Source organism: Lynx rufus, unplaced genomic scaffold (genome assembly GCF_022079265.1).
Source record: "Lynx rufus isolate CCGP_SWC_20201006 ecotype Redwood Valley unplaced genomic scaffold, mLynRuf1.p SCAF_2, whole genome shotgun sequence".
NCBI lineage: Eukaryota > Metazoa > Chordata > Mammalia > Carnivora > Felidae > Lynx > Lynx rufus.
Window position 1 is genome coordinate 60,104,824 of NW_025814834.1, and position 25,316 is coordinate 60,130,139.

The 25,316-nt window shown below is 41.3% G+C and overlaps 1 protein-coding gene across 1 annotated transcript in view; it reads right to left on the reverse strand.

Moving 5' to 3' along the window:
- Nucleotides 1–210: 210 nt before the first annotated feature.
- MAP3K20 (mitogen-activated protein kinase kinase kinase 20) overlaps nucleotides 211–25,316 on the reverse strand; it is a 183,209-nt gene continuing 158,103 nt past the window's right edge. Inside the window, exons 17-20 of the mRNA XM_047083311.1 lie at nucleotides 11,552–11,668; nucleotides 8,987–9,061; nucleotides 5,987–6,137; nucleotides 211–2,243 (exon numbers count right to left, since the gene is read on the reverse strand). Coding sequence (XP_046939267.1) covers nucleotides 1,543–2,243; nucleotides 5,987–6,137; nucleotides 8,987–9,061; nucleotides 11,552–11,668 — 1,044 coding nt within the window. The 3' untranslated portion in view covers nucleotides 211–1,542. The remainder of the gene's footprint in view (nucleotides 2,244–5,986; nucleotides 6,138–8,986; nucleotides 9,062–11,551; nucleotides 11,669–25,316) is intronic.

The window sequence follows — 25,316 nt, forward strand, 5'->3', positions numbered from 1 at the left end:
CCCCAGGCACTGTGTTAGAGCAGATCTGCTTCTCTGGGAATATAAGCATGTACTTGATGACTGGTTTCTATTAAGAGAGAACTCAACCCCATAGAATTACCAGTGTGGCATTTGAATTTCTACAGAGCACTGAGAATCCTGTGCAGGCAAAGGACACTGGATATTCAGGGTTAGTGAATGTTGAACAGAATCTCAGAATGTATTGGAATGTAACATTTATTTATTTGACATAAAAGTTTATTTCCTCCTGACTTTCTGAATTGTAAACAATGAAGAATTTCCTAAGTTGGATCTCACGATTCCTGTCCTAAACGGCAGGCAGTTTCCTCCCACCTGTACCGGTTACCTCTTTTCCCCCAGCTGCTTAGAGCTTTCTTGCTGCAAGGATGGTATTTACAAGGCTTGTGTTAACAAAGATGTTGGTAATTTTAAATTTCTTTGGCTTGTGGCTTGTGACGTTATTATCCCACTCTGTGTCTGTTTTCTTTCAGATTTTAGATTTCTGACATTCCAGGGGGTCTTTATGGACTTTTTTTTCCCTCTTTGCTTCTCCTTTAGTAAAATGTAGAAAATAATATTCAAAAGCAGTCCCTGGGAGCTTTGGAAAAGCAGTAACCACAAATCTCCTAGGCAGTTTAGATCTTTGGTTTCAGATGAGTCTTAATGAAGGAGATATGCATCATAATCAAGATTAAGTTCAATAACCTCTTTTATTGCCTAAAAATGACAAGCCATTTCACTTCAGCTCTGACCAGGATAAGAATCCAAATACCTTACTAAAATAAATACGAACCAGCAGTGTCAGGATGCGGGTAAGGCAAGTGAGGCCCTTGCCTAGGGCACAAAATTTAAGGAGGCCTCAAGAAAAACAACCAAAAACTCCCAACATCTCAGTAATCAAGATTAATGATATTTTAATGCAGTATTTTTTAAATTAATGCAAAAATTCATGATGAACAAAATATCAAAGTTTTAAAATAGGATCTACAGTAACAGTGCCTTACCAAGCCATACCGGGGTCTAAGACAAGAGGGAAAATCAGTAATACTGATCCTATATTTATGTAGAATTTTGATTTGTTTATCACAGAATTTTTGCATTAATTTTCATTTATTTAAATATTGCATTAGAATGTTACGTATCTTGATTACCGAGCTTCCTGGTACCCCCTTACCTTTTGCACCCAAGACAAGTGCCCCACTGAACCTCACCCTAGCCCAGGCCCTGCTAACCAGAATGGCGGTGGTTAGGGAAATGAGGTGGCATATCCCCTCCTGTCAAAATGTTAATTTGGGGTGTGGGGATGCAGGTATGTATAGTTATGTTGAAGTCTAGTTATCATCCTTGGCAGCCAACATCCATCATTTTAGCTGTGGTTTGGCTGTAGTCTCAATTAGAAGGCATTTCCTAAATCCAAAATTGGAAAAGTTGTCTTTTTGTTAATTCCGTCTGAAGGTATTATCAAAATCCATTACATCTTAAAAAAGAAAAAAAGAAAAGGAAAAAAAAACCTGCTTAAGAAAACTTCTCTAGTTCAGTTCATCAAAAGTTTCTCCTTCCCCGGTAGTTTCCTCTGGCTCTTTCCCTGTTAGTCTTGGCAGGAGAGGGCCTGTGGGGTTTCTTTCGGTATTCCACTTTTGTCCATCCTCCTTCGCTGACTCTGCTCTCCTCTTCACTGGCTCTTGAGTCTGTCTCTGTGTGCAGAGGCATCCCTGGTATGGTCCTGGACCGGTGGCAGTCATTTGGACTTCTCTTAAAGTCAGGCGACTGGTGAGTATTGAGTGCTGACTGAGAAACCCCGTAGAATTTTCCAGAATATCTTTCTCTTGAAGGAGTGGAATGCTGACTTTTCCCACTGTACCTTCCCCTAGGAGAAGAATTGAGTGATGCACTACCACGATCATATTTGTTTTTGCTTCTCTCTGAGTACCGACCCCTCTCTAAAGAGTTGTCACTTGGAAGACTGGAAAAGCCACTGTCCCTGGAGTTGAGATGCAGAGAAGAGAAGTTTTTGGTCAGTCCATACTGAGTAGGAGAGGAGCTTCTGGATTGGTTTATAGGTGTAATCTGTTGATACTTAATGGGCACCTGGGTCCGCCTTACGGCAGCAGCATAGGAATCCTGGTCATTGAAATATGGGAAGAACTGTGACCCCAGAATAGGATTGCTCTGAGAACGTTGTAAAGAAGTATCGGATGCAATCTGCCGCATCCTCAGAGTATCCAGCCACTGGCGATCAGCACCTGCAGAGGAAATGGAAATGAGCATCTTTTAAGCCACTGTAAGCTGCAGGTCTGATTCATAAGACTGCCTTGAGATAATTCAAGCCTGTTTGGATGCTTCAATCTTTACCATTCAGAGAAGTTCTAGGCTAGGTATAAGGACATTCCTTTATTATTAGAAACACTTTTTAAAAAATAAGGGTGATTGCACTTACTGAGTATATGTTATATGCTTGGCATTGTTCCATAGGCTTTAATTACATGACCTTATTTAATCCTCTCAATAATCTTCTCAGGTAAGTACTAATAATCTTATTCTGTAAACAAGGAGACTGCAGCTTGGGAGGCTAGGTAACTTGCCCAAGGTCACTCAGCTAATCCAGGTCTTTCTGCATCTAAAACCCATCTTTTTCCCACTTAGCCATGTTGTCACTTCTAGAGATTGCTCTTGGTGTGTTTTGGATGGTAAGGGCATGTTCAGTAAATGAAAGGCTTTTTGCCACCAGGCACTTTTAAATCCTCAAGAACCCTCAGTGCAGACAAAAGAAATTGGGTTCCAGCCAGTTGAGACAGCTAGGGATTGCTTGGAAGAAAGACTGTTCACATCTCCAGAGGAGAGATTCTGAGGCCCAGGAATAAGAAATGTTTTTTTTGTTTTTGTTTTTGTTTTTAATCCATGAAAAATGAAGCTTCACAGCAAACAGGAAGAGAAGTTAAGGTAAAAGAAAATGGTGAATTAACAGGAACCATTTGGTAAGCTCTATTTCAGTGAATAAGTAAGTCCCTCCCTCCTTAGGTCTTTTCTGCCTCCCCCAGGGCCTGAACCATATTGCCCACATTCTTGAGTTCCCTGTAGTCCTCCCTGGGCTGTTCTTGCCATGAGTTCTGGAGAGGAATAGAAGCCCGCTCACTCCTGACTCCCAGCAAGCAGCCTCCCTCACTGCCCTGCACAGGTTGACCTGCTGTGTCCAGACACTCCTCACAGCTTCACGCAACCGCAGTGCCTTCTTGCCTTCCCCTTGATTTCTCTGAAATTTTAGCTTCTGACAGAGCCCTCATTTTGTCCTGCATCCAACCCCCTGCTGGAGCCATGCACAGTGGGGGGCACTGACCACATTCTGGCTCTAGTGGCAGACTTTGATTGGCCTGAGCCAGATGCAGTGATATCACGTTTAGGACTGGACAAGTTGCTCAGTTCTGGCCGAGGCAACTTGAGAGGTGGTCTGCTGGCGGCATGTAGGCAGGTCTTTCTCACCCCTGGACAGGAGAGCAGGGAAGGCATCGGCCTTTTGTGGCCTCTGCACGTTGCCGTATCTTTGTGTGGCGACAGTAAATGTGGCAGAGCTAGGCGGTGGGCAAAGGCACATACTAAGATGGCAGAGCAGAAGGGAGGAGAGGTTTGTTCCTGGTCCTCAACATGAGTGAGCCAGCTTCTCTCACTGGACCTGATCCCAGCTGCCTTCTGGACTTCTTCAGTCCAGAAGATAACTATTTTATTACAGCCGAAACCCGTGTTTCAGAGCTTTTGCATGCCAAGGTTGCTGGTCCCTCCTCCCAGTTTTTGATTCATCAGGTCTGGGGTTGGGCTTGAGAATTTGCATTTCTAACAAGTTCCCATTGATCCTGAGGCTACTGTTCCTGGGACTGCACTTTGGTCCATTTGGGAGGAAGACAGTTGAAGTTGGATTTTCTGTTACTTGCAGCTAAAAAATATATCCTAACTGGTCCAGGTGGTGTCCTCTGAGTTTTCACAGCAAAAGGGAAAAAGAAATACAAGGAAGAAGGAAGGGGGAGGCAAACTAGCTAAAACTGAAGTGAGAGCCATGGGGTGGGGGTGGGGGGGTCACTCTCTCCTTTTATCCCACAACCTCTCCAGTTAATGATAGAGGGAAAGGTTTATCCAAAGCCATTCTACTGGGAGATTGAAGGGTATTGACGTTTCCTAACTCTCTTAGAGAAATAATTTGCTTTCTCCCAAAAGATTTAGATATCAGAGAGGTACAGGACACTTGTCAGACATCTGCTTATTGTCCTCTTTGGGGAATGTCTCTCCCCTGTTTCCACCCATATGGCTACAGTTCACTGCACAGGATGTCCTCACCACCTGCGTCCCCCACTGGGCTATGCTACCCACCACCACCTCCTCCTGCTGATAGAGTTAATTGGTCCAGAAGAGAATGCTTGGAAAAAACAGCAACAGTCTTACTCCAGGAAATCTAGAATTGGGACTGTTGAAGTATTTGGTGATTCTCAAAGTGGTGGGATTTGAACCATGTAAAACTTGGAGGCAGTTGGCAGCTATTCTGAGTCCTGTGGCTGGGGAAACAGAAAACCAGCTTTTAGTAAAAGGGAAAAATATAGCAGAAGTGGAGAGAGAAGACGCCCACAGATTGCACAGGAGTGTTGTAGGGATCAAATAGAATCGTAGCAATGAAAGCCCTTATAGAAGTAAAATGTGGCCAGTAAATATTAATTATTTGGGAGGGGAAAATTATTATAGTAAGAAGTCCTTTTAAAGGTGATAGTAGGCATGCAAGAAGAGATTGTTGGAATACCAAATAAAAGAACTTAGAAATGCCATGCTCCAGGTAGGGGCCACTAGTGAGAATCAACACCCATTACCTGGGTTAGTGGTGTGTAGAAACAGCTTGCCCTAAGAGAAGTTTGAAAATATGTGTGTAGCTGAGAAGGCTTGGTGAAAACTCCAGTTCAGTCATGGTGGCCAGAATGTCTTGTCATGATTCATTGTGAAAGAAAATAACCAAACCAACTGCCCTCCCCCCCTCCCCAGCTAGCCGACGTATGGAAAGATCTGGTCCAGTTGGTAAGCTAGTCCTGAGAGTAGAGGACGGTTAGCTAGGTTCTCATAACTCAGTGACAGCAGTCATCGGGGTACTTTATTTCCATGCCATCAAAGAACCTTCTGATATGGCTTTTCAGGTATATTTTCTTACCAGGAAAAATAATGCACTGATCAGGAAACATGTATTTCTGGTTCGCTGGGCAGGTATATTTCTCCTGGTAAAAAGTGAATTGCATGGGGGTTTATGCACCCAACTTCCATGCATCTGTTAGCTTGTTGCAGTCCTCCAGAGCCTAACTCTGGGTTGTATTAGAATTTCTAGACATCTGTGAAGGTGAAGGTCAGGACCTCTTCCCTGAATCTACCAAATAATGACCAATTTAACAGCAAGGCAGCCAGGCTTCCCCTGTGTAATTTCTAAATTGTTTCAGTGTAGCATCTGTAATTACTGTCACTACTGTCCGTCATATGCATTTCATGTTTTCTCTTCCTCTGTCCTCCCTTACCTTTATTATTCCCCTCTCTTCCTCCCTTCCTCCTACCCTTCCCCTATCATTCTTATGCTTTGATGTATCGGTGATGTTCAGGACGCAAGAAATTGCCCCAGTAATCGCATTGGTTTCATAGGAATGTTTGCGGGACACGGAAGATTAATATCTGTCTATGATTTGGGAAACGAAATATGTCAGTGTATAAATAGACATATACTTATTTACCAGTATAACATAATTATTAATTTTCATCTTTATCATAGTTATCCAAATACTGAAATTTATTGTAATATGCTAATATTTATAATCCATAAACACTACTGTTCATATAGTATGTGTATAAGACCAATATTCTAAAAATAGAAGAAGGAAGTCTTATATTGTCTGTTACCAGACTGGCACTTATCCCTGGTATGAGAAATTGATATTTAAGGTTTTGGAATCTAGTCTAGCACACATCTCTAACTTACTTGAGTCAGACCTGCTTCTAGAGCTGCCCTCTAAGTTGGGGAGTAGTGTCTGAATGGCAAGCTGAACGGCTTTCACTTCATCCTGAGGTTTCATTCTACTCCACTGAATTGAGTGGACATGTTTAGTGCTCTTTGGAGCTCTAACATCACTCTGTAAAAAAAAAAAAAAAAAAAAAAAAAAAGAGAGAGAGAAACAATGACATGCTGGTGCTTATAAAACAGGAAGAAAAGAACTCAAGTTATTATGTCACTCCCATTTAACTCCTGAGAACACTATTATCATAATGCATTAGGTGAAATATCAGCCTGCCTAAATATGGTAATCTGATTAAAAGGAAAGTGTTTTGTTTGCTTTTAATTTATTTTGAGAGAGCACACGTGTGCATGCACAAGAGCAGGGGACAGGCAGAGAGAGAGGAGAGAGAGAATCTCAAGTAGGCTCCATTGTCTCAGCCCAGAGCCCAATGTGGGGCTTGATCCTACAACCCAGAGATCATAACCTGAACCGAAATCGAGAGTCAGATGCTTAACTGAGCCAACCCAGGCGCTCCTAAGAGGAAAGTTCTGACCACTTTATTCCTTAGTGGATTATAGTAGTTCAAAATGTGGTTGTCATCTCCCAGAATTTATTCTATCTGGCGAATCTCAACTTACCTTTTTGCTTACTAAGGACTGAAAAACAATTTCTTCTGTTTAGAGTACTTGAAGACAGATTTGAATACATAAAAATCTGACCCCTATTTTGCCCACGACTGCCTTTGATCAGCTGGGTAACTGAGTGGGTGTGGGCAGTCTGGTGGATAATTATCCCCGTGGAGGGTGCAGGGTAACAGATAGAAAAGTGAGACTGGGTAGGGAGGTAAAAAATAAGGACTAGAAAAAGGAGAAGATACCAGATCAAGACACACCACCTTCTCATCCTGAAACCCTTCATCACCAGGTGTCACAAATCAGGTTCAGGAGCCTCTCAGACTTCGATATGGTTATGAAAATATGTTTAAAAAACCCTGCAGTGACAATTACAGACACAAGTAGCACATCATCACAGAGTATAAGGAGAAGGAGGAAGAGGAAGGAGAGAGGAGAAGAAAAGTTACTAAAAAGAAGGCTCTCCTGCATAGTGGGGGCTGGTCAACAGGTTCCACAACAGTCTAGATTCCATGTTTCTCAGGACCAATCAACTGTTCTTATTTAGGTTTTATGTCCTACCAGCAGCACTTTGACAGTTAATGCTATTTCTCAGGCACCTCATCCCTGACAAGCTGTGCTCCCTGGCTGGTGAGGATAAGGAACTATTGTAATACTCATTGGCTTCCGGCATCAGATCACCCTGGATAAGTGGACTAGCCAGGGTATGGATTTCCAATGCTGAATCAGAGCCAATCTGGCGGCTCAGAAGACCATCACAATGCAGCAGTGCATGGAGTCCATTTACAGGCTGACTTCCCTCATCTTACTGCTGGTAAGGGAACAGGTAGGACAGCTGAGGAATAGTGGAAACTGTTTATAGTCTGAGAGCCTGGGTGTGACTCCACCGACCACCCCAGACCTCGGGACCTCGTTCTATCTCTCTGAGGCTGTTTTCCCTATGAAAGTTAATGCTGCCTATCTCTCAGTATTTATACAACGTTAATGGGATAAAACAGGTGTAAACTCCTGTTATAGTGCCTGGGTCTTGGTGAATCCTTGGTGATTCCTGAATGAATAATAAAATGAATGAATGAAATGCGTGTCCTTTTGATGGCAGATGCATATTAATATAATATCTCCATGTGTCATGAGACTCTGGGGTCTACTTCTTCCCCTCCCCCCTGTTCCTGCAGGGTTTCTCTACCTTGTAAAGCATTATGTTCCACCAGCCATGTGGATATTGCTGATTTTTAAAAAAAAAGACTTAAATGCTTATTAATTTTTGACCGAGAGACAGAGTGTGAGTGGGGTTAGGGCAGAGAGAGAGGGAGACACAGAATCCAAAGCAGCTCCAGGCTCTGAGACATCATCACAGAGCCCGATGCAGGCTTGAACCTACAGAGCGTGAGATCATGACCTGAGCCAAAGTTGGCTGCTTAACTGACTAAGCTACCCAGGCACCCGAAGATATTGCTGATTTTAAAAACATAATTAGATTATTTTAAGCAATAGACTGCTTAAAACACCCCATTGGCTTCCAGTTGTGTTTATAGTAAATCCAAACTCCTCACTGTGGCCCCACGAACCTCTGTGATCCAGCCTGCCCCTTTCGGGAGCTTTGTCATTGTCCTCTGTGCCTCAGGAGCTTGGCCTTGACTCTCTTGTGCTCTTTCTTGCTGCCTCCTCCTCAGAGGAGAGGCCTTCCCTAACTAACCACCCAGTCTCATGGCCCAAGTCTCACTATTTTCTGGTTACCACTTATCACTCTCTGCTTATTGTTTACCTATTTATTATCGATCTCCTCTCATTGGAACCTCAAGAGAGAGTATAGATTTAGTCTGCCCTAATCATAGAAGAGTAACTGTCAGGTATTTGCTAAATATGTGAATTTTAATCTTAGTAGCATATTTTTTAAAGTGTCAGTTTTTCTATTTATCCATATATAAAATATATGGAATCTGTTTTTGAGAATAGACCTCTCTCCCCACCAGGTGACAGTAGAAGTTGTTTTCTGTCCTTGTGAAGAATCGCTGATCTACCCCTAAACTCTAAGCACTAAGAAGGCAGAGCTTTGGTTTGGTCACTGTTTGGTATAACCCCAGTACCTAACATGTTACACAGCATGTAGATGTTCAATCATTAGCTGATGAATGGATATATTACTGTCTCAATCTTTACCTAGGCAAGAATATCCTGTTCTCTTTCCTTACCAACATTTTGTTAGAGTAATTATGTTAATCTTCCCATATTCATGTTGGTTAAATAATTTCTCTTCCAATTTTAAGCACTGTTGAGGGAGCTAATAAATTCCTACTAAGAAACTGATGGTAAAGCCACCAGCACCCCACCCTTGCCCAACCCCAAGCTTACCTCGTATGTGACAGTGCATTCTACAGTCTGATTTTCCATTATTCCTACATTCCACTTCTCCATTACAAAGGGGGGCTGAAAAACAAAAGTTAGGATGGTCTAGTGCCTGCCCTACTATGGCATGGATCTTTGAGGCCAGCTGTGCCATATGCAATTGGCAAATAGGGTATAATGTCAGATTATCATGAAAGTCATGGTGTTGGTTCATGTGTGATTACTCACAACGTGCTAATGTCTTGGATGTTAGTTTTCATAAGACCTCTTTTTCTGTAATTGTAAACATCTAGTCTTAGTCCCACGATCTTCTCTTTTCTGATATACTACTCAACCCTATCATTAGGTCATTCATTATTCATGCTAATATTTTGAAGCATCAGTAGAAAGCTTTCTGATAATTAAGAGAAAGACTTAACGATACAGACTCAGAAGTGCCTTCTTTGAATGCAAGCAATGGCTGGGTTAGTAGTTTCAACAACTACTCTGCTTTTCACTGTATCAGGCTATCCAGCAAGGCTGTGCATGCAAAGGCTGCTTTGTGGCAACATTTCCCCACAGTATTAAATGAAAGGATTAATGAAGAAGCCTATGCCTTTCACAAGGAGACTGTCACCCCAAAACATAGCCCTTTGGCAGGTGTATTGTATTTTTAGCTGAAGACCATCAAAACCCAGAAGACTCAAGAAAAACTTTTACCTCTCCCATAACTGCCTGAAAGAATTTAGATAGGGCACCTGGCCCAGAAAGAGAGCTTTTATCAGAGATACTTTTTTTTTTTTTTTTATCTGAAAGACCTATCTGCATGGCAGGGCAAGCTTCTAACTACCAAACATCTGCTCTTGTTATCTTCCTGTGAATTGCCTTCCCCTCTTTGAAGCCCCAGGCCCCTGGCTCATTCCTTAGCTGAGGACAGCATATATTAGCCTCAGCTTCCTGACTTGCCCGTAAGTCTCACATCTTTGGGGCTCCTGTATGTACAAAATTAAATTCTTCTCCTGTTAATCTGTCTTATGTTAATTTAATTATTAGACCAGCCCAAGAACTTAGAAGGGCAGAAGGAAACTTTTTCACCCTGACACCTTGGATCCCATTTTAATTTTGATGAAAATGGTTTTTATTATAAGTGAATCTCCACTCTTTTAACCACCCTCCACCCCTTCATTCTATACTTAAGGCTACAAATGACTGGCCTTGAGATGGGTACAAAGCACATGGGGTAGAGATTTAACTGGGTTCTTTTTTTTTTCCTTTTCTCTTTTTTTAATTAGTATTGTTATGATCCTGTTGATGTTAAAAGTTCTACAGATTTTGAATGGTCTCCCCCAATCCTGTTTTTCCTATAGCCCCCAGTTAATGTTGGTGTGTGATTTTGCACAAGATGTGGTTCTTTGGGAGTGCATATGTGGCATTATACCAGAAACACCTGTATTTGGCTTTAGAGCTGTACCCTGTCATTTTTGCTGTGAGTGGCTTCCTTTTGTTAGCAGGCAAGGACTTGGATCTTGCTTCTAAATGGCATAGGTTGGGGGGAAGGAGCAAGGATCTGTCCAGCCTTTAAGACATCAAAACATCATGTCCCAACAAAATAAAGGAAAGTTAAAACCAGATCATAACCTTTACAGATAAATAACACCTTTGAAATGACTCCCAGTTACTCAGAAGATTCCAACAATGAATATCAAATCAATCGACTTGATGAATACACTTGTAAATTAAAAGGACTTGGATGTTTAGCAATCTTATGCCTGGGAAGGGAACACATTTGCAAGTCTAATGCTGTGGCTTTGAAGACTCTTCACTTCCCCACTTGTGTTTGTACCCAGGTTCTTCTCTGCTACCCACCCCACTTTCTTCACTGTAACCAAATACACAGTTCATCACGTACTAAAGAGTGGCTTATGTGAAGTTTCAAGTGATGGTCTGATGGATAGCATGGTTATTCACCCAAGTTGTTGACTTTCTCCTGTTGAAGTCTCAAATGTATTTTTTCAGATTTATTGGGACAGAACTGAATTTTTTTCCATTTTGAGGAGAAGCTAAGCATTTCTCTCGATCTGTCTTTTGTGTTGTAAAGGGCATGCTTCTACCACTGACCCTGAAGTAGTGAGGTGTTCTCTGGCCGGAGGTGTGAACTCAAGGAAGCTATGAAGACATCAACAGGTGCCTCCTGAATAACCTCACCTCAGTCCTCCAAGAAAGCCTTCCTCCGCACAAGTTTTTCAAAGTTTAAAAAATGACCTCAAATTTGAGGTAAATATTTTCACCATTGGCATTTTCTTTCCTTTAACAAATGACAGAGTAAGCATAAAGAAATAGAGAAGAAAATAAAAAAAAATTTAAATGACACTTTCTTGTAGTACTTTTTAGTTCACACAGCCTAAGTGGAATTTTAACAAAAAACTATTATGATCTCAATCGGCTAAATAAAATGTGCCTTTCAACAGGCAGCTTGAGGCTGAGCTGACGTGAACATCGACAAGCACAAAAGCACACTGCTGGGGGATTTTAATGTCTTTGTTTGATATCTGTGAATTCAAAAAAGCTTTTAAGCCGTAAATAGAACCCTACCTTTGTCATCTTTAAAATCTCTGCATCAGGTAGGTTAGTGTTGAATGTCACATCTTTGATGTAGGTTATTGCAATCTCATCCCCATCCATCTCCATATACATTTTCCACTTACAATCCTAGAATTAAAAGCAAAATTATAGAATTTCAGAGAGTGAAACAATTTTTCTAGTCCCAATGTTTTATAACACATGAAGTTTCCTAAATGAAATATTGAGGTAATTTTTTTTTCCTTTTTTGAAAAAAGGACATGAAATTAGATCTCTTTATATATTTAAACAACCCCCAGTTAGTGCAGTCTTGAGACATAATTTATCAGTGTAAATGTTCTATTGTTATAGGAGTTGCAAACTCAAAATCCTAAAGGGACCAGGCATTTAATAATGAAAATGAGTAAAGCCAGGCAGTTTCATTATAGAGCCCTAAATTGTCATCTTTCAAAATAGACCCATTTAATTTACATATTAAACATTGTAGGAATATTTTTTTATTCGTGCAAAGAAATGTGGACTTCCCATTTTGAAATACAAGGCCCTTTTGATTTAACTTTCACTTTGCCAGTGTTGATAATAATATGGGCTCAAGAAATAGCTCACTTTCCTCTTAACAGGAGGGAACCCTGCAAACGTGATGTATGGCAACTGATAACTGGCTCATGTGTTAGGGAGTTACAGGAGGGTTAGGACTCTGGGGGTCTAAAGGGCAGCTGCCCTAAAGGGACAGCCATCACTCAGCTTCTGTTGCTTGTCCCCATGTGGGAATATGACCTCAGTCTTGCTAGGTCCTTTAATGTTTCCCAAAAAGCTGGATATCTGGATTCTTATGTGAAACCTCTCGATTTTTAAAAATGATGTCACGTTAATTAAATTTTCAGTAAAACCACCATGTAATGAAAAAGGGCTCTATATCATTAGTCACCAGGGATGTAAATTAAAATGTCCCCACAATGAGATACCACTATATGCCCACCAAATGGCTAAGATGGATAACATCCAATGTTGGCCAGGATTTTGAGCTACCGGATTGCTGGTGGAAGTGTAAATGGTACAATCGCTCTGGGGAAGGCTTTGGCAATTTATTATAAACATATATCCATACGTATAAACATACATCTATTTGATGACTCAGAAATTCAGCTCCTAGGTATTTACCCGAGAGAAATGAAAAAAGACTTGTACAGTGTTGCTCTGAGTAGCTTTATCATAATAGCCAAAAAACAAAAAAAAAAAACAAAAAACCCAAAAAACAAAACTAAAAGCTCCCTAGAAACAGGCCAAGTGTTCATTAGGAGAATGAGTTAAGTGTCATATATTCGCAGAATGGAATGTTACTCAGCAACACAAAAGGAGCAGATCATTGACACATGCAACAAGATGGATAAAATCTCAGAACCATTACAGTGAGTGAAAGAAGTCTTATACAAAAAAAAAAGAACATACTAAGGATTCCGTTTATGTGACATTCTAGAACAGATAAAACCAATCTGCAGTGGAAAAATTTCAGAAAAGGTTGGTTCTGCAGATGGGGATTGACTGGTAAGGGGCATGGTGAGACTTTATGGGGGGCTAATACGCTGTTCACAGGGGTTTGAGTCATATAGGCATATGCATTTGTCAAAATTCAGTGAATGTATACTTAAGATGTGTGCATTTCTTCTTGAACTCTAGCGTACTGAGATATTTAAGAGGAAGTGTATTGGTGTCTGCAAATGACTTTGACTTGCATCAAAAAAATGAAGATTGGTATATGGCTAGAGTGATAGATGGACATCTATGTGATAAGGCAAGTAGAATAAAATGCTAATGGTTTGCATTTAGCGGGTAGGGGAGGATTCATTATAAATATTTTTTTTAACTTGGCTGTATGAATAATAATAAAAATGTTGGCAGATAAACACTGTGTGTGCAATGAAAAGGAGAAATACGCCATGTCTTTGCACCAAATTTGACCCCTGAACCATAAATTCACCTTGTCTTTTACGTTACTTGAAGAATGAAGGATTCTGAGAGGTTAAGGATAATGTAGTGAGCACTTTACATGCTGAAACTAGAAAATGCTCTCATAGGAGTAGACCTGGAATGTCTCCTGAGCAAGCTCAGACAAAATTATTATGGAAAAGCACTAACAAAGAGGCTGTTGAAAACCTGTTGGCTTCAGCAGAAAGCTGGGGGAGCCCTTTGTTTTAGGAAAACTTCTAGATAAATTGCACAACCAAGCAGGGCACGTGCCTGAGGGGAGTGACCCTCTTTGCCCAACCACATTCACAAAATGGAGAGCCAATTAGTGAAGGAAAAGGTCTATTCAGTAATGTGAAAACCCAGTTTTCGGTTAACAGAAGTCAGATCAGTCACTCAGAATGGACAGATCTCTTAGTATTTCTCTGTTTTGGGGCTGCTTCCTGGGCAGCGGGAGCCCTGAGGTAACTGGGCAGCATAATGACTATTTGAAGTCATGACTGCACTTCTCTGACATGGCAAGAGCCTCCTCAAGCAGTGGCTGGAATAAAAAGCCTTAGGAAAGATGAGGTGACTTAGTTCTGTTTCTTTTGCCTGTCCAGTTTTGGAACGAAGTTAGCCAAATCACAGGTGAAAGACCTCAGGCTGTGTGTAAATGCCCGAGGCCCTCGGCTCTCCCACTTCACAGCCTGAGAACTCTCCTTGACCTCAGGCCTGCCATAGACCGGCCTGTGCACGCGCTCAGAGGAGCTCTCTGTTGAGAAGGGGTTGCTGACAGGTGGGAACTCACATTGCTGGTGTGCTTAATCTGCTCCAGGCATGCTGCTGGGTACTTTGTGCTATTTTTGTTTGAGATCCACAGTAACCCTGCAAGTTAGGTTTATTTTCCCATTAGGTGAGAAAAATGAGGCTCAGGTAAATAAAGGAATTTTCCTAGGGTCTCCTGGCCATTAAGTGGTAGAGGTGGGATTATAATAGCACAAGGCCGCCTGGCTCCAGAGTTGGAGAAGCTGCCGATAGGGAAGGGCAATTGGGAGAGGTGGCAGGATGTACTCACTGGGCGGTTCTCAGAGCTTCACAATGGGACCAGCTATTGACAATAGGCAAGTGGGGGAAGGACCAGGGAAGATTTTGCTAATACAACTGAAAAAGCAAGTGGCCGCAGGTCCTCTCCTGCAGCAACTGCTTCCCTGTTCCCCAGAGTCCAACTTGGAAAAACAAGGGTCCCCATAATAGGGTTATAGACCTTTTTACTTTTCAAATTCTTTCTCTTATCTGAAAGAAAGGCTTTTGCCTGAACCATAAAAGATAGCGACAGAAGCAATAAAACTATACTCAAAGGCACTGTAAGACAAGGGGGGCATTATCCATGTCATTAAATTACAAACCTGGGTGGGAAAGAAAATATGCAGTGTTCACTTCAATTATTAACTTAATCTGTCAGTGCCCTGACATAATTCTAGGTTTTTTTTGAGGGGGGGGGGGCATCTGTGATTTCACTGTTGCCTAGTTAAGAAAAGTAACCCTCAAATCAAGTCATGGAATTCTTTAAATTCTGCTCAATTTCCTATTACCCGCAGGTATTCTCTGCATTTTTGCTACACAGCGAGTCATTAAGTTGTCAATGAATTGCATTGCTCACAACTACCAGGATTTAAACAAAGTATTGAATTCTACAGGACCCAACAGAGACAGGATGCCATGTGATGAGTTCTTGACCAATCGATCACTGAAAAGGTTTTCATAGCAGTAACATGAATTAAATCATCAAGAACATCACTAAAAGTAACAACATATTTATGAGCCTAATATAGGATCTTACGTGCAAAATTGCTGCCTTTTCAGTTTCTTGGTAGTGGTAGGAACCAGGTAGTGGGAATGTGGGCTCAGATGTAAAAGCCATTCACTTTTACCAGGGTGAACTATTGATTTAGGCTTGATGTGAGTGACAGAAATGTGGGTATTGATTTATGAATCGGAAACATTCAAGAGTCACTTTGGACATCTTGTGAACAACTCGCAGTCCTGACAGGCAGAAATCAAAAGCAGACAACTCTGTATTCTGAGAGCCTTTGGGGGCACGAAAGGACTTCTTTCCCAAAACCATTTCACCCCTGGCAGTCTGAAATGGCCCTGTTACTCATTTGGTTTAAAGGGTTGATGGTGATGATTAAGATAGAAATAATACAGAAAAAGAGTATACATTAAGCCATGACTGGGGGAGTAGCAGGGAATGAGATGAAAGATGACAGCTGAAAGTCCAGCTCCCGGAGCTTGAATTCCATTTCTGTCACTTTCCCCCCAACCTTAGCCAACTTATATAACCTGTTTGGACCTTGGTGTTTCTATTCACAAGTATGTTGAATGAGGATTAAATGAGATAATGTAAATAAAGTGCCCAGCACAGTGCCAGAGCCAAATAAGGAGCTTGGAAAGGGGCAATTGTAATTATCATTACCAACATTAGTCACCAACACAGCTCCAATTAGTTTATTAGACTAGCCACCCCACCATCTAGCAGCGATCTAAGGGAATGGGCCAGAAGTTGAGTAAGCTTTGACAAGCAAGAAGGTACAGAGTGGTTAGACAAGGGCTCTGGCCAGAGTAGGCAGGTGCGGTCAGAGCATCTTACTTGGGCACCCAGAGGGCACCAAAGTCTGGTATTGGTGTTGGAAAAAAAAAAAAAAAAGATGTAGACAGTGGCACCGTAACAATGACTGGTCTTATGAAATAAACAGAAGAAGGAATAAACTTGTATCTTCTCACATAGATGGATTATAGAACACCAATTCTGCCCCTTCCTGCTTCAGCAGGTCCTAATGCGACCCTACCAATAGGAACCATCGGATGTCTGGAGGACGGTGGCTATGAAATGGGATTGACAGCCTGAGAGCCTTATCTTGATGAGGAAACTGAAGCATAGAGAGATGGGGAAGTCTGACCAAGATCTCACAGACAGAAGGAGATGGAGTTCGGAACTGATCTAAGGTAGTCTCTTGGTGCTATGAGGAGCAGGTTTCCAAATCCTCAGTCTTTTCTGAATCTGGAACTTTTCCTTGTTGTGGGTTAAACAGAAGTAAGAATTACAGTGCAGGGGAGTTCCATCTTCCAGAGTCAACAAACAGTCAAGATTATGTTGGTGAATTTCTTTATAAGTCTCCATGGCAGGGACTGAAATACGGAGTCTCTAATAAGTCCAGCATAGCCTATGTTCCCTCCATTATTGACAAAGATCCTTGTTAAAAGTGCATATGGTGCCAGTCCACTGTCTTTATGCTCCTCTTCTTGATTTCTCTGGCCAGTATTTGGAATCACAAACACTTTCCGCCAGCCCTGGCTTAGGCTTTGTGGCTCGGCATGACTTCCACTTTTCAAACCAGAAAAAACCCACTCCCATCTAGTTGCACAAGCAGATCATGGGGACCGGTCCTGACTACTGTGGATTTCTGTTCCATGACCAGATTCCCACAGACTCACTCTTCAAATTTGTATCTTGATGCACATTTCTAGGGAATGCTCTTACTAACCAGTAGGAAAAAGGCACTGGCACAGGAGCAGTACTGGGCCCTGGGATGTTCTTGGCTTTGAATAGCAAAAAATGGTAATCCAAACCTTTCCACTAATTGGATCATCTGCCTCTCCATGCAAATCTACAAGAAATGAATGGAATTTTGTTGGGAAGAGGGGAGTTTTTGCATTGGAAACTGATGAAAAGACAGCTCCGTTGGGTGCCCAGGATATGTACTATTTATCTGGGCAGCTGCTGAAATACCTGGATAATTTTAGAATCAAGTGTGTGGTTAATGGAGGAGGAGAAAGCATTCCATCTGAACTGCTTCTGTATTGCCAATTATGTTAAAAAATTTTCTGAATTAAGATTACTGGCCAAGTAAAACAGAAACTCTTAACACTGTGAAGATAAAACCCCAAACAACACTCAGTTAATGCTAGATTAAGTATCTCTTTGTGAGAAATCACTATTACATTCTTTGCAAGCTGTTTAAAATTCTTTGGAGTTCCAAGCTAGAACAAGTGATTCCAAACATAGACATCCCTTCTCCCTCCCACCAAAAAAAAAAAAAAAAAAAAAAAGATGGGAGGGAGGGAGTACAAAGAAATGATCCATATAGAGGTAAATTTTATGAGTAGAAAAAGGGATTGAAGATAGCACAGAAATTAACTTTAAATATTGTTTCAAGTTCTGGGCAGTTCAGAGACAACGATATTTCCCTCTCTCCCTCTCTCTCTCCCTCCCTCCCTCCCTCCCTTCCTCCCTCCCCCCCCCCCCTTCTCTCTCTCTCCACTCAATTATTGCAAATGTGAACAGTGTAGGTAAGTCAGAGAGACTCTAAGAACAAGATTATTCAGGACATTTCGGAAGGAAACAGACCCCACATTAGGCTTTCAGCCTTCTACAGATCACTTCTACCTGAAGGTTACAGATAAAAACATTTTTGGTAGATTTTTTTTTTTAATTGAAGTATATACGTTGCAAACAGTAAAATGAACTGATTTTTAAGTGCACAGTTCAGTGAATTTTGACCTATGTACATACCAGTGTAACCACCCCCACAAGCCAGATATTCCCACAACCCTAGAAAGTCTCCTGTCCCTGCCTGGCAGGGACACAAGGGGAGGTGCGCACTCTTCTCATTTCTCTCACCATAGATTAATTTTGCCTGCTCTAGAACCTGGCAAAATTGGAACTTTACAGTATGTACTTGTCTATGTTTGGCTTCTTTCACTTGGCATAATGTTGTTGAGATTTGTCCATGTTATTTAACCCTTCCAGCCTTACCCTGTTGTCGACAGCCATGTCTCCACTTTACAGATGGGTAGACTGAGACTCAGAAAATGTAGAGATTTGCGGCAAGTGCGCTTAGCTGCGCCGGGGCCGCAATTTAGTTCCTGGGCATGCCCCGTCTAATGGTAAAGACACTGAGTTTTAAAATCCCGTCTCCGTCTTACCCCCTTCCCCCAGGGAGGAGAAAAAGTGAAACCACCAGCGATTGCTCAGGATTGTAGCAAAGAGGCCTCTCCACCTTAAAAAGGCCTGTACTGAGGAACGTTTTAAAATATAAAATAGAGGTTGAAATAAACTTTTTAAGATTCAAGAAGGGAGGGGGGGGAAGGGAAACAGTCTCTTAGCAGGTGACTGTTGGAAAATGTAAGAAGTAATGCAAGATGAAATAAAAATGCGGTAGAAATGTTGGTCATGCTGGCATTAAAAGTAGTAAGATGTTGATGATTTAGGCCTCCGAAGGCTTCTTTACATGCGTTGCTATTATCTAGCTCAGCTGCTGAAACCTGCTGTTTTAAAGGCAGGAGAGTGGAACATCCCATGATAGCACCTGGGTTATTTATCATTATGTATAACCCCGCTACTCTCTATTTTATTATGCTGCCTTTAAAAAGAAGATAATGCAAGTATGGTTAATTTGCTTCTCTTCTTTATCTATACGGTGTCATGACCCATCACGGCTTTGTCCCGCGAGATTTGTTTTTCAACCAAAAAGAAATCCACAAGAAACTCTCCCTAAAAATTCCATTAATAACCTCTTTCAGCGCGTATAGGTTGCAGGGTCTGGAACTAAGAATGTTTTAATCTCTTCAGCAAAACAATGTCTCATAATGATGTACAGGACTATTGCTGTACTGATGAAGAATCATACATAATTCAGCACCTTTCACTTGGCACCACTGTGATGTCCTCATTAGCCGTGGCTCACAGTGTCTGTCAGATGGTGTCCATGCGAACGCAGGCATTATATTGTCTTTGAGATGTGCAGCTGCTTCCATGACACTGCCAGTATATAAAAACATGACGCCAGTTTGTTTTATTTAGTGCTAAACCTTCCAGTTTGTAAAAACAAGGCTGACACAGAGCCTGACATGAGGCAGTGAAAATAATTAGCTCTCATTTTCTCAGCCTCCTATTTCCTTCTCCCTGCTGTGTTCTCTTTCCACTAAACCACCACATGTCAGTCGAAATGGGAGGCAATTAGTGGGCTCATTTCAGTCCCCACAACTGTGCTGAAAAGAAAGTATTTATGATGGCACAATGAACAGCTGAAAGATTAAATAACATTTGCCTTTTGAAAAGAAAATGACTTCTAGCTAAATGGGCAATTTTTGATTATTCTCAAACAAGCTTAGAGTAGTTGGTTTTTAAAATACAAGAAAGGAAAATGAGTCATTTTTAGGTGAAAGAATCAAATAAAACTTGACACAGTAATGCAAATAACTGATGTTTTATTGCAAAATATGTAAATGCGTTATACCCTTAACAATGGCTTGTGTCTAAGGTCAGGGCAGATTGGTGCCAGCTAGACACCAGTGGAGATAAGGTTGTTATATTGCCTTTTGGGGGGCTGTTATTCGAGTTATGTATGAAAAAAGGACTTTAGGGATGAAGTTAAAATAAAGTAAAAGAAATCAAGTGAGACGTACTCTCATATGATGCATTACACACTACCTGAAATGGTTCAGATGTTAGTTGACATGTTTGGAAAGGACTTTTTCATTTTTTTTAAACTCTTTTTAAAATTGGAAGGTACTGGGTATTCATCTTGGAAAAAAAAAGAGTAAGTCTTGCTATTGATTTTGAATAACTCAGAATCTATTCTCAAGACTGAGTTTCTTGAACAACATAGAAGGTGTTCTAGCTTACCTAATTACTGCTTATAAGCTTTTTTAAACGCTAACAAATGGGCTGCAAATTGACTTTTACCCAGGACACTCAAAATATAAAAACAGCTCTTCTGACTACTAAATTCCCCTCCCTTGCCGTGACTCCAGAGATGATGCCAAAAATTAATGACCTTTGAAGAAAAAGGTTGGTAGGCATTGTTTACCATTTGAGCTGTTCTCAGCCCAGATCCTGACATATGGGATTGAGATGGTTGTCGTACATCTTTGCTTTTCCAATGCAGTGCTTTTAATTTCATTTCAAATAATCAGTCCCTATTATAATTGATTATTCTCAAGACCTAGTTTTTGGTTCAGAAAACACAAGTCATTTTGAGTTATCACAGTCTTCCTTCTTTCAGTGGCTTTGGAAAACCTTCGAAAGCAAAGATGTCCTGTCATCAATGGAGTCAACAACTGTGGCTATTCAAATATTTTTAAAAGACCATCACAAATTTAAATTTTGTTTCTGTTTCCATAAGTAGTATATTCCTACTCTCTACAAACTCAAATCCTAATTTTTGAAATCCTATAATAGAGTCAGTGTATCTGTATGAGCCAATGGCAACCCAAGGAGATCTGAGCCATCTATGGATTCGGTGGGAAACTAGAGCTCTCTGTGAGCTAACTACACATATTATTATAGCTGGAAACCAGCTATATGTATTTGTTGTGCAGTCATACCTATGTTTTATCACGTGTACTTCCTTTCCATTCACTATCTTAAAAGGAATTCAGGGTCTTGATGAAGAAGGCCACGAGGGATCCAGTGGTGTGCTGGAGCCGCCCTCACAAGCTGGTTGCTCACACCTCTCCCCAACTTCAAGTTCAGAGACATCAGATCGGTAATTGGCCCTGGTGAAAATATTTATACCATGGAGATCCACAAACACTACAAGTCAGGGCCATTTTCTCCCATTGTTAGACATTTTCTGGTGTGCCGTTTCTACATGTGATTATCCATCTATCAGCAAGTATGTGCTTAGCAGCTCTGCTCTGGGCCTGTAAGCAGCTGCTTGACCTGTGTGATGAAGTGTAGCCCCACTGTGATTAGAAATATGCAGCAAGTTCATGCAGTCATATTCTAAGCTGCATTTGCTCCCTGGCTGTCAATTAAAAGTTGTATTTCTTACAGAACCCTGCCACTACAAGCCCATATACTTAGGCACACGGACATGTGTGTGTGCATATGTTTATCCCCTAAGAAAGAGTTGATCATAGGAAATAAGCTTCTTTACACTGCATTTTTAATAAATGCAAGTATATCAAAGTAAAGCATTGCTTTTAGCTGTTCTGAAATTTACAAAAAGTGTTGGGGTTTTTTTTTTTCTTCCTTACAAAATCCTTTTCTTTGTGCTCTGTTACTTTATTTATCCATTTATAAAAATTACACAATAGGAAAAAAAAAGCCCCATTTGACAGTTTTTGATATTTACAATGCTCTGAGAAAGGGCCTGGAGATTCAATTGTTTATTAAATGCAACATTTTATAAGTGATCCAATAATAAAGACCTAACAGCACAATAGTAGGTGGGAAGTATTTGTAACAAGCAGTGTTTCTAACCTAGAGAGGATGAACAGAGAAGCAGAACTGTTGACTGAATTGCTTCTGGTAAGGTGTGGAAGAAGGGGTCCCCGTGTTACCCGTGACGCACGCAAGAAGGGGGGGGCAGGGTGAACGGAAGAAGCCTTGGACTCTGATGGGGGCTGTTACTCTGCTTCTATACCTTCAAAATTGTGTTCCTCTTTATTTTGTCTTCCTTATTCACTTGCTCCATCAGAATACTGCTCAAAAGGAAATCAGATGTAGGAGGTACAGGAGTCCGGAAGCCTGTGTCTATTTTGGGGTCCGCGTAGCCAGGGTGCTGGCAGAGACAGGGTGGTGTTTCCCGGGCTTCTCCCCTGAGTGCTGTGGGTCATCAACTTAGACCCACAGGTTTCCATGTGGAGGGTAGGGGGTGGGGGTAGGGACTCCAGGGACCACGTCTGTGACTGTCCAGTACACGCAAGGAAAGCATGGGCTTCCCAGATACTTCCTTCATAACCCTGATTTAAAATTTTTATGACACAGTCTCAGAAAGTTTCTTGGTGAGAAAACTGCTGGGTGATTTGATAGTTTATTCCTTGGCAATTTGAGAATCAATATTCCTGACTGGCAAGTTTATATGAGATATAATAATAAACTCTATGGAGCTGAATATTTTAGTGAAAGAAAGGGTGGTTGCGACCCTGGGGGGGGGGGGGCGGTGCATGAAGCTATCTGAGATTCCAGAAACCTTTTTCCTTTTGTGCCAAGTGGAAGGCCTTAAGATTACAAAACAAGGCATTTCCCACACAAAACAAAAGATGGTTATTTACTATTAGGTGACCCCCCCCAATTATCTTTTTATTACCAATATATCTATTTTAGGGATGATGCTACTTTCTAGAAAGAGGCAGTATGACACAGTGGTTGAGTCCTTGGACTAGATCTGCCCCTAAATAGGTGGGGATTCTGGGTAAGGAACTTTGCCTCTTCCTTCCTCAGTTTCTCTTGGAGATGATACAGGGATAGTGCTCACTGTGATGGTGGCTTATAACAACTATGTGAGAAGAATGTTTGCAGAGCACTTACCACAGTGTCTGGCAAAGGTATGAAATAATTATTACAAGCATTTCAAATCTGAGGACAGGAAAATTTTGAGCTGAGAAAGACCCAATTTCTGCCAATTCCACTGTCATAATTTCAAGTTCAAGTTTGCCTCAATATATAGCATTATTTAATAATTTACTTGTTAGAAGTAGGTAAAATACATGGGTAAACCCCATTCTCAGATTTTGTTAATTTAAATGGGCAGCGAAGCCTTTGGTCCAATCCTATCTTCCCTGCCAGTTTGCCTCGAAAAGGAAAGAAGAAAAGCATACTTCATTTGTGCGAGAATCCTGTAAATGTGCATGGGGCTTTGGTCTGCTGAGGTCCCGCTTATCCAGAGGGCGAGGCAGTAAAGACACATCACAGAAAGGCGTCATGCAGTGGCCCCTGGCCACGATAGCAGGCATGTAGGCGCTCAGACCTGAATGGCTTTCCTCAGTTGAGCAAGTCAACCTCACTTTTGTGCCAGAATCCATCTGGTTGTAAAATGAGGCTAAAAACCAGCATTGCATCTGAATTCTTAAAACAAAAGGTTGACCGGTCTTACAATGAAAGGCTTTTCCTCTACATGTATTTGTTATTTGTGGATAAGGTCATATTTTCACCGTTTTCTCCTGGCAGGGCAGGTACTGAAGCAACGTACTAATTTTAAGTGGTTGTGGAACTGGTGGTCCCTTTCAGATGCGATGGGAAAATGGAGCTGCTATTTCATCATAAGGTCACTGTCCTGTATTATTCCTGGAGGTTGTAATTGTAATTAGAACGCATCTTTCATTTTGTTTGTAAAAGGAAAGGTGAAATGGTCAAGCAGATCTCCCTGATATGCAAAGCCCGGTTTGGAGACAACTTGCGGAGCATCAGTGTCCTCTAGTAACTTATTCTAGTCACGGAAAGGCTTCACCGTTTCTGTGACGATGGGTTTATGAGAACTCAGTTGGGATTTTGAGGATGTCCTTTTTTCTTGGGTTCTACCTTTGAAGGTTAAGGCAATAAGGTCAAGGTCAAGGTCAGTTTTCATGTGGGGAATTGGAATTTCAAATATGTGGGGGAAATGTTTCATAATGCTAGGGTATAGGCTGGCATAACTGGGTAGTTTAGAACTGGACAGTGATTTATTCTAGGATTATTTTATGAAAATGTACAGATGGCTTAAATCTCCTGGGACAGGTATGTGAGCTAGCACATGTTTAATAAGAAGGTAATGATAAAGATGTAATTTCCAGTCTCAGCTCTGTCCTCGCCCCATCTAAGGCTGGTCACACACTTCCTCTTGCTCTCTGTTTCCTGATCAGTGATGACAATATTATACCTGAAGCATCTCACAGAAATGCCAAGGGGATAAATGAGATGACATTTATGAAATAACTTAGCTCTTTAGAACAAAGTACTAAGTAGAAGCTTTAAACATTATATTCAGGAAGTTATTTGCAAATGACCATGGACCTCTTCAAACCTTGCTTTAAAACTTACCCCTTCCAAAAAAGCTTTTCCTGGTTAACCTCATCCATTCCAGTCCTTTTTTTAATTAAAAAAAAAAATTTTTTTTTAAATTTTAGAGGGAGAGAGAGAGCGCCTGAGCTGGAGAGAGGGGTAGAGGGACAGAGAGAGAATCTTAAGCAGGCTCCACACTCAGCACGGAGCCCGCCAGTCACTTCTTTATACTTTTAGCACCATGGAATGACATCCACATTGTACATTTCACTTTTTGATCTGTTATGTTATAACATCATCTGCCCAGCTGCCCACACTAGAAACCTGGCAATATCCTGGCTCCTCTCCCATCCCTACACCATTTCCAGCTGGTGACCTAGTCTGAGCAGTTCCGTCTCGAGGTCCTTGGACTCCTGGCGCTTCCATGGCACTGCCATAGCCTCCTCTCCTTGTTCCCTTTAACCTGGTTGTCTGCATTGCCCGCTAATGGGTCTTTCTCACTTTAGCCTGGTCTCTTTCCAGTTGACCCTCCCCTGTGCTTTTTAGAGATATTTTATTTATTTACTTAAAAAATTTTTTTTATATTTTATTTTTAGGTAATCTCTACACACAACATGAGGCTTGGACTCACAACTCCAAGATCAAGAGTCACATGCTCTAACTGAACCAGCCAGGTGCCCCTGAGAGATCTTTTAAAAATATAAATCTGATCCTATCTACTCCCAGCTTAAAACTTTTAAAACTCCTTAGTTTAGCACCTAACATTGTTCTTTTTCTGGTCACCAGCCACTATTATGGCCTAACTCTCACCACACTCGTCCCCCTGCTTCGTGCTAAGTCCCAGAGGCAGTGATGCTTGAAGTGAGTTGTGCAGTCCCATAGAAATTAGCCTAAAGAAGAGCTCCCTGTGTCTTCCTGGCTTCATACTTCATACATCTTTTGCAGATGCTAGCTATGCCTTTTGCCTTTCATGTCTTCTCCCTGCCTAATAATTCCTAATGGTTTTAAATTTTTAGTTGAAGCATCACTTCTACCAAAAAGACCTTAAGATCCTCTCTGACC